General features: G+C 33.0%; 1 protein-coding gene across 1 annotated transcript; it reads right to left on the bottom strand.

Annotated features, from left to right (window-relative positions):
* Positions 1-11245: 11245 nt before the first annotated feature.
* Positions 11246-14332, bottom strand: LOC109148383 (beta-galactosidase 15-like). Its single transcript, XM_019296196.1, has 14 exons — positions 14149-14332; positions 13961-14056; positions 13752-13864; positions 13602-13668; positions 13356-13448; positions 13096-13239; positions 12922-13007; positions 12728-12833; positions 12551-12638; positions 12351-12472; positions 12082-12243; positions 11787-11989; positions 11489-11705; positions 11246-11398 (listed from the first exon to the last, which is right to left on the bottom strand). Exons 1-14 carry the CDS (start codon positions 14317-14319, stop codon positions 11246-11248), a joined length of 1821 nt encoding a protein of 606 aa, XP_019151741.1. The 5' UTR covers positions 14320-14332.
* Positions 14333-14587: the final 255 nt, after the last annotated feature.

The raw sequence follows: 14587 nt of genomic DNA, 5'->3' as shown, positions 1-14587 counted from the left end.
TTCTTCTTCAAGTAGACCTAATTGATTAAAATACAACTCTGATTCGTGTAAATGTGTTACTAAGAGCGAATCACATGGTGAGTTGTGACTACTTTCGTCTAACACGAAAGATGCAAAATAACGAGAGTAAAAGAGGGGTCTACAGTCATAGTAAGTTTGGTATCATCAAAATCTAAATACATATGTTCCTAACACCATCAATCCAAGTTTATATTAGACACAGAGTCTGGTTGACTAACAACTTCTAGTTGTTTAGTCTAACCAAACCACTTAATAAGCCTAGTCAACTTGCACACTTAATTAAGTCCCCAATATATAATATATATATATATATATATATATATATATATATATATATATATATATATATATATATATATAATATATATATTATTAGGGAAAATCTTACCTTCTCCCACTTGGTGCAAGTACTAGCACAACCATCGTCAAAGAACAAAACACACAAATCATAGTGACATGTCCTCTATTTAACCAGAATAGTATCCATTATGGTCACATGCATCTTAATTCTCCAACTTAGGTCCTTTATGAACAAAACCTATGTTTATTCTCGATACCTTAAGGGATGTTTCTCAAAATACATTATGTGCACAACTGAAAGAGAAACACATCCAAATTGTACAAAAGAGTATACTGAAGTAGATGCCGTATCTCTTTTTCTTGCATATAATTGCTGCATTTCCAGTAGTGTGGGATCACTTTCAGTGGAGTTTGATATTTTTGCAATAAAAGTACATAATTAGAGCACTTCATATGTAAATTCATAAATTCTACCCAAAAAATACACAAAACTCATAACATTGTATACATAATTTAGTAATATCATTCAGTTACAGAGTTTCATGTTAGTACTGTTATGTAACCCTAGCTTAACGGAAAATTCTTGTTAATGATGGATTTTCATATAAATGCTCATAGATTTCATGATATATGCGCTAAAATTATGTGTTATGTTACAAATTTCACAATATTTTGATCTTCAAACAAAAAAATGTTTGAAGTTTCATGCAATTGTGTTGCGTAGTGCGATGAACGATGAAAAGATGAGAGTTATTACTTGTTTCGTGCTTTGCTTTCAAACTTTTTCGCTCTTCTGGAAAGAGATTTTTGCTGTGCTGTCTTCAGTCTTTTGGATGATCGAAATGGTTTGTCTTGGGGAAGAAGAAGAGACAGCGTTTTTTATATTTTAATTAAAAAAATAGAAATTGTAACGGTGATTGGACTGACGGAGCGACATCCGTCACATCCAATCTCCGTTATCAGTAATGGAAACGACGTTGTTTAGTTCCAAGGCGCACATTGCTATGTACGCGTTGGTGCATGGTATAACGATTGCCCTTGCCCCTGGTTGGCTCACAAACTTTTTGAAAATTTTATGATTATCGCCTAAAAAATTATTTATTTATTTATTTATTTATTTGTGATTAAGAATATATGATTGAGCATTTTTCTTCCGAACTCAATCCATCCATCCATTTTTCTGCGATTTCCACCTATATAGTACAATATTGCTAGTAATATAACTCATATATAGGAAGAGTTGTTTTTTTTTTTTCTTTTTTTTTTTTTTAGCTAGGAAAATCCGCTGCTACTATGTTAGGGTGTGCACCGGATAAATCCTGATTCCGCCTTGACTAGATCAAACTAATTAGAAAACTGAGATTCGAATTCGTGACATTGCAGTTACTAGTTTGTATCCCTAGTTTTTTGCAATTTTAGTCCATTTTTGCCAAAAAATAAAAATAAAATTAAAACAATAGCCGTGGACTAAAAGTGCAAAAAAACTCTTTGTATCCTTATGTATCACTTATATGCAATTAATTAATTATGTGACTGCAGTTAATAATATAAATTATGTATCAATTACAATTAACGTGTTATATATACCTTTCTTTTATAAATTATGCACATATTACAAATAACATATTGTTTACCTTCACTTTATTAATAGGTACTTCATTTTTTAACTGAAGATATATAATTTGTTAGCTGCAGGTACATAATTTTAAAGTCATTTTGGACTAAGACCCAATGTGTAAGGTAAATGTTGGTTCATATAATATAGTATATACAAACCTACTTGATTTATATGGATTAGCTCGTGACAGATCAACAAAAAGCAAGCATAGACGGCTAGACTAACGTCATCCTTGTATGAACGTCGATTACGAACCATTCGCGCTTCATGGCGCTCAAACATGAATAGGCCAACGGTCAAGGCCAGGGGACATCATAGGGCTCCTAATTTATGGGAGTCAAATTTTTCATTAAAAAATATATTTATATATATGATTCATTATTTTCCTTGAACAAAATGCTGCAAAATTTAAGTAACATTAAGCATTCAAGATTTCCACGTAGAATGTGACAGGAGTATTGACTATTTAGTCCTCTCATCGACGACTTATATTCTACGGAAGTCTTTGCCCACAATTCTCTTGCAATTTGTTCATGCAACCTGTTGTTATTAATACGCCTGCTTAATTGGCTGAGTTGGCTCTATAATAGAAATGAATATGTAATTTGGAATCTTTACTAAATTATTTATTGCATTTAGTTTATTGTTTTTCCTTTTAGTTCTTTTATTGCATAATCTTTTATAATAAAATTTTGTTTAAAATAATGAAATATCAACTGAATTTGAATTGACTTTAATCATTTAATAACACAATAATAGTCTAAAATATGAATTACATTCAAGATTAATGCCATTTAAAAAAAAATATTCTAATTCTTTTTCTCTATCATACCTATTACAAGTTCGAATTCAAAATAAAATTTGAGAAATAGGAACATTTGCTTCCAATATGCTTTCATGCAGAAGGAAAACCCATGCAAGTATGAGGATAATTCATCAGAGGAATTGATGATAATAGAGCGACACTGCGATTATGACCGCTAACCAGCCCCCAAAAGCTCTGTGATTTCCATCTGTACATTGCCGGTGGTATATATTAGTCATCTATATATATAATCAAGTTCACATAAAAAAACCAAGATTAGTAGACAAATCTAATATGTCCGACTATATCAAAGACTGAAAATCAATGAAAAAGAAAAAAAAAAATCACATTTCTGTAATTTTATGTAATTACGAATATTGTGCATTTAAAAATGTTTGACCGAGCATGCAAAACACTACCTGATTCTCATTACCTCCCTTCTCTGTGTCTATCAAAAGAATTTCTAAATGCACAGTCAAGCATTTTCAAATCCACAACTTTAATGTCATTGTATTTTTCCATGTTTTATTTATTTTTAGCCCCTTTCAATATCCTAGATGGACGGATCAAAAGAATTTCTAAACGTACCGTTTGATATCTTGTGACAAATTTCACCTTTGTTATCTGTTGGGGCGCTTGACGCCCTTGTTATTTACCCGAGTAGAGGGGATCGTAGTAACTACAAACATTAAAGAATGCACTTTAAGGATGGCAAGTGGCAACTGAGATGCAGTTGCTTGACCCCATTGTTATTTTGCCGAGTAGAAGTTTGAAGTGGTCAATGGTCGAAGTCGTGTAAAGTAATTTTAGTTATTTATATTTTACAACTTATTAAGAATATATTTTGTTGTTTTCAAGTTATCTTGCTTAGTTTTGCACAATGTTGCAAAATACGTTAGGCGCCCCCTAGGCGCCGAGGGGGCGCCTAGCGCATAGGAACGCCTAGGGTGCCTAGGCGCCCGATTTTTAATTTTTTTTTAAAATTAAACTAAAAATTATAAAAATTCACTAATAAAACATAAAGTTCCTCTAGTTTTTTCTTACAAATTATTTATATAAGTGGTTCTAAAATTATTCAAAATATTATTGAAACCATCTAAATACATAAAAAATTAAAATTAAGAGCAAAAGAAGCATTTTTTTTTTTTGAGAAATTGGTGGGCCAAACCGCCTACGAAATTTGAGAAAAAATACGCGATTTGAAATTAAAAAAAAAAAAAAAAAACCGCCGGTTTAGCCAGCTAGGCGGTCTAGCCGGCCGCGAAGGAGGCCGATTCTGCCCTTCCTCGCCGCGGCCGGGCGGCACCTACCACCTAGGCGCGATTTTTGCAATACTGATTTTGCATATAATTAGGGTTTGTTGCATGATGAAAATACTTAATGATTGGATTTAGAATTTTTTTTTTTTAATAAATGATCTGCCTATAGTAAAGTTATATATGGGGACCATTGGACCAAGAGTCTTTTATCAAATCATTCACAATCTGATATGCATATTTGAAATATTTACAATTATGTAAAATTTGATAATTTGGTATTAATATACGTCAGGATATATATCAAATGATACAAAGATAAATTCTAAAATATTAATTTAAAAATACATATTGGCATTAGACTATTTACGCAATGGGCATATGGTAACTGTAACAAAAGTGGAGTGCTATGTTCCATGTTCCACACATTGTTTACACCAAGTCTTACTTTAAATGGTGATGTAAACTGTAACGTAAAAATAGTTTATAAATTAATTGACTTTATTCCAATTCTTTTGATTACTTAGAGAAATTTGTAATCACTACTCAATAGTGTGTACTAGTTAAACTTTACTTCTAAGATAAGTAAATTGTATTAAGATGACCCTTGTATCACAAGCTTAACTAAAAATGTGCTTATAGGAATTATTATTAATTGACCTTACTGGCCCTATTATATTGTAGTATCTATTCATATACTTTCTCAACCTACTAAAACACAAAGAACCAATAACACCTCCACTGAGGCTCGAACTCATAATCTTCCAAATAAAAATCCAACTCGGGTACCATTAGACCACATGGTCCTGGTACATCATTATTATTTAAAATATAATTTGATATGAAAGTTTTGGTCAATTAGTTTACATCAAGCTAGCATGCAGCGTAGAATGCGACCGAAGTATTCACTTTTCATTCCTCTCATCGACGACTTATATTCTAATCAAGTCTTCGCCCATAATTCTCTTGCAATTGGTTCATGCAACTAGTTGATATTAATACGGCTGTGTGGCTGAGTTGGCTATATAAAGTAAGAGTTCTATGCATATTCTTACTTTTACTTTTTGACGTGACAAACAAATAAACAATGAGAGGTTATTTTAATCATGTGGGTCCTCAGAAAATTGTTCACATAAAAAATTTGAGAATGAGAATAGAAATTGGGAGTAGGATTTGAGAGTTCACATAGTATTTTCCACAAAATAATGTAACAAAATACTGGAGTAACCTTAATTTTTAAAAGTTAAACCCTAGTAATATTTTTTAAAAAATCTGAAATAACTGCATTCTCTCCCTTTTTCGTCTGTACAGGCCCTGCGACTCCATCCTCCGGCTGACGCTCTAGTGGAGGGTTGAGCAGACAGTGCAATTAGTAGACTCCATCCTCTGGCTATTTTAGAAATAAGCGTTAGATCTCAGATTATTTCCGATCGTTTTTTCAGAGAAGACGTAATTAGCATGTATGCATTTAAGGCATTTGAGCTTATGTCATCCCTTGATTTATGTTCATGGAATAGTTTGTTAGCTGGTTATGTCCTTCATAGGCGGGGAGATGAAGCTTTGGATACGTGGTCGAGGATGGAAATACTAGGAATAGTGTCAGACTCCTTTACCTGTCTCCATATACTTTCAGCATATAGACACACTACAACAAATTTAGTTAATCGCTGCCAATGCTTCTTTTTCTTAATGTAGTCTGCATATGGTGTGTTGCCAGTGCTCGGAGCTTGTGAGGGCAGAGATGAAGGAGAAGGGGTTCCAGAAAATCCCGGGCCAAAGTTGGGCCATCTGTCAACATAAATTTTACTCGTTTTTTTGCCAGAGACACATCGCATTTGCAGTCTAAAGGCATCTACAGCTAATCCTGGAATGCATGAAAGCGGGATATGTGCCCGATACAAGCTATGTTCTACATGAAGTTGAAGAGTATCTTGTTCCATCACAGCGCAAAACTCATACGGCCTTCTAATGACCAAACCTGGAAAACCCGTTCGCGTTATGAACAGCATTCTTCTATGTGGTGACTGTCATACATTCTTCAAGTCTGCTTCCATTGTCACAAAGAGAGAGGTTTAATTTTCAATGTTTCTTGAACCGTAAATGCTCTTGCAAGGATCCTAGTGAGACAGATCAGGTACATATGATTTGGTAAAAGAAAAAAAGACAGTATTGTGCGCACAGTTTTTAGTACTTCAGACAACCTCTGTGAAATTGCACCGTGACACTTGAAAAATAAAAGCAATGTGTTTTTACTCGTTAATTAAGTTATGCACCAGTTTCGTTAATTAATTAGACTCGTTTAAGCAAGTGTAAATAATGAAAGCAGAAAGCATAAAAGAATGTAAAAACACAAAGGAATTGTTACGCAGTTCGGAGCTCCTTCTCCTACGTTTGCGGGGCAACCCACATCTGTCCAATCCACTAAAGATGTTCACCAAAAGGAGCATTACAAGAGGTAAATACAGATGGCCTCCAGCCTTTACCACTACCACTCTTTCTAACACCTATCCAGGATTGACACACGAATACCCGAACAATCTTCACCAGATGTTTCAGTAGTACCACGTACTGATCATGTAGTACAGATTAAATATTCTTAAGAATTAAATAATAAAACACATTAAAATGGGAAGCTTTGTAAATCAGATGTGAGCTCTTGAATTATTAATCTCAAAATTGGCAACTTTCCTCTTTGGTGTAGCTTCCTTTTTATAGCTAATATTCAAACCTCATTCTGATCCTTAATATTAGCTCCCTTGTATTCAAATAAATCTCAGCCACATGCTTTTGTTTGAAAGCTTCCTTTTGTGCGTTGTTGCTGACTTTCTTCTCATTTACCAATGCATACCATCCACACATTTAGATATCACATGGTCCAAAATAGAATTAATTCTAACAACTCTAATTAATTCTAATAACAACACTAATTAATTCTAATAACAACACTACTAAATAAAATAGCCAATAAGGTTTAACGTGTAGAATAATTTTACACTTACAATCTCCCCCTTTGACATTTTATTTGGTAAAACTCAAGTATCAGATACCTTGGGCAAAAGATTGAGAATCAATTTAATTTTTATTAATAGCCCTTAGTATAAGTACAGAACATGACAAGATAAAACAAAAAATAGACTTAATTTCTTTTTGGACCATTTGTGAATAGTGTACCTGATTAAACAGAACTTCAAGCCGTGGATTGCACACAGTGGGATCGAATTCACCTTGTTCATATGAGTAGTAGTAACATCCCATACATAATGTCATTAAGAGCACAAAAAGGATTACTACTCCCCCTAACATAATAATCCTATGTATTCCATAAACGATAGAACAAAGATTCCAATATGGGATAAAAACTTCCAATAATATATCACTACATAATGATCCAAAATATACCACTCCATAATAATCCCAAAGATAACACGAAAACTTTCAATAATATATCACTTCATAATGATCCAAAATATACCACTCCATAATAATCTCAATTATTTCCAAAAATAATCCCAAAGATAACACGAAACTTCCAAAGGAACCATTAACAAAAAATTCGAATATATTCCCCCTTACTCCAAAAACTCCCCCTTTTTGCCAAATAAATGACAAAGGATGGTGAACATCATAATAGTGGATTAGATTTGCCGTGCAGACGGGGTACCTGAGTCAGAAGCATCATCAGTTTCATTTGTAGTAGTGCCAGTATCAGCCCTCATATTTACTTGCTTGTTTACACCCATGTATAATTTTTTCATATCCAATCTTGCATCATATTGATCAGAATTGAATATCAAACACCAAGAAGATAAAACCATTATAAGCAATCTCATCCAAAATATTCCTCATAAATAATCTCATCAAGTAGATAATCCAAGAAGAATCCAAATAAGATGATGATTATAAAATGAGACCCTAGAGATTATGATGAGCCAAATAAACCGATAACCCAACGAGATAATCCAAAAACTGATAGAGTCCAGTAAGAGAATTCATATATACCCAAGAAAACCAATATAACCGAAAATACCCAATAAATACACAACTTGAATTTTTTCATAAGAGATTAAGAAGAACTCCCCCTCAAAATTTACGTCGTGATTGTTTCCTTTGCAAAAAATTTCACATTAGCTTGAAACTGTAATTGTGACTCCATAATAAGTTATTTGCTTTGTTTGAACCTGCAGAAGATTTAAAAAAAAAAAAAAACGAAAGGCCTAGAGCCATGCACACGCAACTTGCAAACAACTCAGCAAAACACATAAGGAAGAAAAAATTCAGGAATTTTCAATTTTCAATTCGAGTCAAACAGATTAGCAAATAAAACAGTAAGCACATTCATGTAAAGCAAGCCAAAGATTCAAAAAAAAAATATATCAAATTCAGACATAGACATATATAAACCAAATTTAGGCACAGATTCAGACCAGATATCACGAAAAACACACAAATAAACAATTTAGGCACACATAGCGCAGGAAACACATAGATAAACACAAATATGGTCATGTAAAGCATATTCAGCCAGAGATTCAACTAAAGCAACATCAGGCACAAATTCATATAAATCACTTTCAGGCAAGAATTCATAACAGTTAGCACTATAAGTACACAAGAAAACACAGATACGGTCATGACCGGACCAGCAAAACACATTCACATATTGTGCAAATATTAAACAAAATGCATCAAATTTTCATTCAAATAACCATAGAGAATTCAAAAGATGCAACACAAGAAACACCAATAAAGTAACCTCAGAAAAATAGGTTTAAAAGCACTCACAACAACACAAGTAGAACATTTAGTAACACATAGAAAATAGTCAAGAACAACACACAAAGAATCAATCTGCAATTTTGAGTAGTAGGTAATGAAAAGAACTAATTGCGAGAAAAAATGGAATAGAGGACAAATCAATCATAGAGAGACGCACCCACAAAAAAAAAAAAAAACGACATAGATGCAATGTAAGAGCATGTACGAACAAACCCATTAATTCAAAAGATAAATTCCCTTATCCTGAAACAGATTATATCACAGATGCAGAATATTACACTAGCAAAGATGAAGAATTTCAAGATTTTGATGAATGCAAGGATATTGAAGTAGAGGGCACCAAATTAGGTAAAAGAACACATAAAACTCAGCTTTAGATATAGGAAAATTTGCAGGTAATTCACAAGACACATTAGACAAATACACCCAAAAAAACATTCAAGGAATTAACAAAAGGAATTAGAGAGTGATGAACCTGTAAACTTTATCACCAACGATGATGGTAAAATTAATTTTGAAGATGGGTGATCTATTGTGGATGCGTGTTGGAATGTCAATGTCATCTCGATCGTTGTCTGATTCTGAGTCTGGTTCAGGTTCTTGTTGATTAGATATGGGCGATGAGGTAGATGACTCAGGATCTGGTTCCGGAGTACCAGCGTCAGGGGATTTAGGGCGGTTAGCTTCAGGATCTGTCACTGAGTCAGGTTGAGTAACTTCGATAATCTCATGTGGTTGATCATCGATTATGACATTTGTGGACACCATGATGGTTTTGATCACCTTATTGTATACTCTGTAGGCTCTGCTATTTGTTGAATAGCCGAGAAAGATTCCTTTGTCGCTTTTTGGTTCAAATTTTGAGACTGGATTCCTATCTTTCAATATAAAACATCGTGAGCCGAAAATGTGAAAATATGTAATGTTCGGCTTTTTACCTTTCCATAATTCGTATGGTGTTTGTGTTGTGCCTGGACGAAGGTAGACTCGGTTGATGATGTGACATGCTGTGTTTACAGCCTCTGCCCAGAACTTCTGTGGTAATCCTTTGGCATTTAATAAAACCCTTCCCATTTGCTGAGGAGTCTTTGGAGCTGAATACTCATGAGTGATTCCTGATTGGTTATAGAAGACATCGAACAACTTGTTTTCGAAATCTCTGCCGTGATCACTTCGGATTCGAACAATGGATTCATTTCTTTCCTTTTGGAGTTTTAATCCCAGTGTTTTGAATGCTTCAGGTGCTTCGGATTTTTCCCTGAGAAAGATTACCCACGAAAAGCGTGAAAAGTCATCGACACATACCAGTATGTATTTCTTACCTCCGAAGCTTGCTGTTTGAGTTGGACCAACGAGATCCATGTGGATCAATTCTAGGCACCGACTTGTGTTTATGGTATGTTGAGCTGGATGAGATTATTTGGTTTGCTTCCCATCTTGACAGGCACCGCAGATAGTTGATTCGACTTTCATCTTGGGTAAACTACGAACACCTTCTACTTTTGCAAGTTTATCAAGGAGTCTATAACTTAGATGACCCCTTTTTTTTTTTTTGATGCCATAGCTCGGCTTCATTCATGCTGGTCCTGCAACAGAAGATATGTTAGTTAGAATATAGCAATTGTCAGTTGACCTTTTACCTTCCATAACGCATTGATTTGTTTTGTCCATCACACTGCAGCTATTTTTAGTGAAGCATATGTTCTAGTTTTGGTCGCATAATTGACTTATGCTGATAAGATTAGCGTGAAGACCACGGACAAGCAACACTTTGTCCAGTTTTGGCAAACCAGCAACATTCAGAGTGCCTATGCCAGTCACCTGACCTTTGACACCGTCACCAAAGGTAACTTCACCTTTACTGGTATTTACGTTGTTAAGGAATTTGACATTTCCTGTCATGTGACGGGAACATCCGCTGTCAAAGTACCATTTCTCTTCTCTTCCTGCACTTTTAGAGTGAAACGAAACAAACGAAATATAATCAGTCTTTTTAACCCAAATTTGTTTTGTGAACGGTTGTATGTTCTTGTGCCTGAACTTCTCGATCCTTTGATCCTTGTAGAAATAGTAGCATTCAGGTCTGGTATGACCGCGTAACCTGCAATAGTGGAAAACGGGATTATATAGTTTATAATGTATCTTATTTGCGCTTACTGTACCATAGGAGCGTTTCCTTGTGCTGGACTCAGGGATATCTTCTGGATCAGGTCCAGATGCTTTGACAAATACTGTCTTATCTTTGGAGTTACTTCCAGTGAAGCCCAAACCAAATTTTGCAGATGATTTCCTGCCGGAATCAAGAATCTTATCAAGTGTTGAAGTGGTATCCATCATTTGGATTTTTCGCTTGTAGGTGCTAAGCTCCATTTTCAAAGTCTGTACTTCTTGCTGGAGTTTTTCTTCTCGGTCGGCTGCTTCCTTCAGTAGTACATTGCCAGTTTGTACTTTGTTTTGTAATTTTTCTTCTCAATCAGCTGCTTCTTTAAGTAAGACATTCCTATCAGCTACTTGAGTTTGATATACTTTATTGGCATTGGTTACAATCTCTATCTCACTAGCTAGTTTGCAGTTCATTTTTCGTAGATACTGTCCTACCTTTTCAAAATATTGTCCATAATTCTACCAAGAAAACACAATGAAGAATTAGGGAAAAAGAATAAAGTTAAAGATTATTTAAAAAATTGATGGTTGTAATGAAAAAACTCTTACTGGTAGTCTGACAGTCTCGCTAAGTAAAGAAATTGTATTGATATCTTTTCGGAGTTTTACATTCCTTTCAAATGAAAATGTAAACTTTCCATCATCTTGAGCCCACTCAGAACCTATGTGCTTGTTGTTAAAAAAGGCATGGAGGACATGGCTTTTGGTATTAACTTCAAGAGTAAGCTCTTGACCCAAAATTGGATTGTTTTCATCTATCTTGAAACTGAAAAAATTAAAACAATACTAATCAATTAGTGATCAATTCTATAAAAAAAATATAAAAAAAATTGCAAAATATACATACCTTGTCATGTACCACAAGTAATCAGTAGTATCATTTGTTACAACTTTCTGATCGAACAATTGTTTGGCATCAAGAGCATCTATCAATTCTGAGCTTTGATTTTTGTGACCATACTTGAGATGCATAACAGTTTCAGGCCTATATGACCATTTCAATGCCCCTTCACTTAGCTTCTTTACCATCACAGTTGTTTGAGCATTAACCTACAACAAAATAATGTCAATAAAATATATTAAAATTATTACTTACATTCATGAATATTGTAGTAGATGATGTTTTATAATAAGTTACTCACCCGGGCTGTATTATAAACTTCGGTTTTGCAGTCAGGGAGAATTGTGACAGACCATGCAGGAGTGGTGTAATTCTTGCCTTCAAAGGTGATGGATATGTCATCTTTGTCGTTTGCATTTCCTAAGAAGCATACCCTTTTCCCATTGTATTCATACACTGTTGACTGAAAAATATAATATAGAATGAAGTCATTAGATTCATTAAAAATTGAAAAAAAAAAAATTAATTGGTATTGGAGAATGATCAATTATAATGAATTATAGCACTTACAGACATCATCCTTCCATAATCTGTAGTGTTGGTTGCATTGCCATACAAAAGTACATCCTCCAATGAATATAAAAGGTTATGGAGTTCCTTGAGATGCCCCCACTTTGGTTGGTTCACATTGCCTAAATCATTTCCACAATTGCATTAGTATCAATAGATCAGAATAAGATCAGATTAAAGTTTGGTAATTAAAACTTTACCATATTCATCGAGGGGAGCATTGTAGTCATATGTTGTAGCAATGTATGGTCCACCCGATGTCCTTCCGAAATTTGTTCCACCATGGTACTAAAAGATGAGAAAGTAGGTTAATTTGGGGAAGCGGAGAAGTAATAATAGACAAATTTTTATGCCTAACAATACATATTACACCATACCATGTAATAGTTTTGTAGAGATCCACCATATTGAAAAAAATGAGCAACAGCAAATGCAAGATCTTCGGCAGGTCTGTGAGGGTCTCCATCACCCCAGTTCTTAAACCTTACATATTTTTTAATCAAAATTATAAGTGTAATTAAAATTTCAATTAATTAGATAAATAAACAAAATAAAATTAAAGCATACTAACCAGCCACTCCAATTTTCCGTCCAAAATTTAGGGTTATTGGTCTTAGGCCAGAATTGACCACAATAAAATCCATTGCAGATATTAATCTGCATTTTTAACCAAGGAAATTAAACTAAATATATATAATTATATTACCAAAAAAATATAAAAATAATTTTAAAAAATAAAAATTACCATAGTTTTGGGAGCATCATCCTCTTGACACATGATCCAAGGCACTCCAATATTTAGAGAAAGAGCAAAATCCGCACACCAATTTATATACTTCTTTCCTTCTTCTCCGTAGTGCGATATAATATTCCCATACTCATTTTCAATCTATTATTTAAAAAAAAATTATAATAATAAATATTTAAGTTTGAGGTGAGAATTTAAAAAAAAAAGATTAAAAATTCAAAAAAAAAAAAAATAAAATCAGAAAATGGCAACATTACCTGGGCAAGGATAATATTTCCCCCTTGGCTAGCAAAAAGTTTCTCTCCTTTTACCATGTCTACAATTTTCTTTGTGAAGATTCCCATCTCCCTCTGAGCAAAAAAATCAATTTTTAAAAATTTGAAATGCAATAATAATAATAATAATAATAATAATAATAATAATAATAATAATAATAATAATAATAATAATAATAATAATAATAATAATAATAACAATAACAACAACAACAACAATAATAATACCATGAATACTGCATTGTTGGTTCTGAAAGTTGTGTTTGGCATGTTGTATAACCACACAGGAAATCCTCTGAAATTTAATACATTACAGGACTTTAAAACCTCCTAAATATTTATAATGTTTATGAAACAAATATCATGATTGACATTTACCCAAAATTCCATTCTGCACAAACGTATGGACCTATTCTTAGCATAGTATAAAGCCCTTCATTTTTTACTGCCTTGAGAAACTGTATCAAATCTTTATTTCCCGAAAAATCATACTGTAATATTAAGTAAACATTAAAAATAAATTATATATAAACACATATTTCCAAATTAATTATTAAAAAAATATTAAAAAAGATTCCAATTTCAACCTCTCGGTAATTAGGTTCATGAGCATTCCAAAAAACATAAGTTTCTATAGTGTTGAGGCCACCATCTTTTGCCTTTTTGATCAAAGAGGGCCACATCTATATAAATAAACAAATTTAAGATATTAACAATATAAAAAAATATTTAAAAAAATTATTTTAATAGAGTATATAACAAAATTGAGAAATACTTGAGCTGTGCTACGAGGATAGTGAATGGAACCAGAAATGATGAGTTTTCTCTGACCATTAATTTTTAAGGCGCGATTATCATATGTAACTTGTAAAGCATCATAAAAAGGTAAATTGTAAGAAAATATAGTGAGAGCAAGTGCCATGAAACTAGTGAGTAAAGATGCCATTTTACCAAAGAAGAATAAGAATAAGAAAAGATTGGAATGAATTTGTTGTTTTAGTATTCCCCTATTTATAAGAAGGAATTGAAGTATGTAGATAACTATCATGATCTAAATAATAGCTACTTTTACTAAGTAAAAATGTATTATCTTTAAATTATCTTTTAAAAAAATTCAAAAGCCTAAATTATCCTTATGTCAAATTTGAATAAGATTTTTATCACAAAATTTATTTATTTATTTTTAAATCATTGAAAGACATCAAAAGTAATAA

This window comes from Ipomoea nil, unplaced genomic scaffold, assembly GCF_001879475.1.
Source record: "Ipomoea nil cultivar Tokyo-kokei standard unplaced genomic scaffold, Asagao_1.1 scaffold2062, whole genome shotgun sequence".
Taxonomy (NCBI): domain Eukaryota; kingdom Viridiplantae; phylum Streptophyta; class Magnoliopsida; order Solanales; family Convolvulaceae; genus Ipomoea; species Ipomoea nil.
Note: the sequence above shows the minus strand (reverse complement) of the source record. Positions and strands in the feature narration are given on the sequence as shown.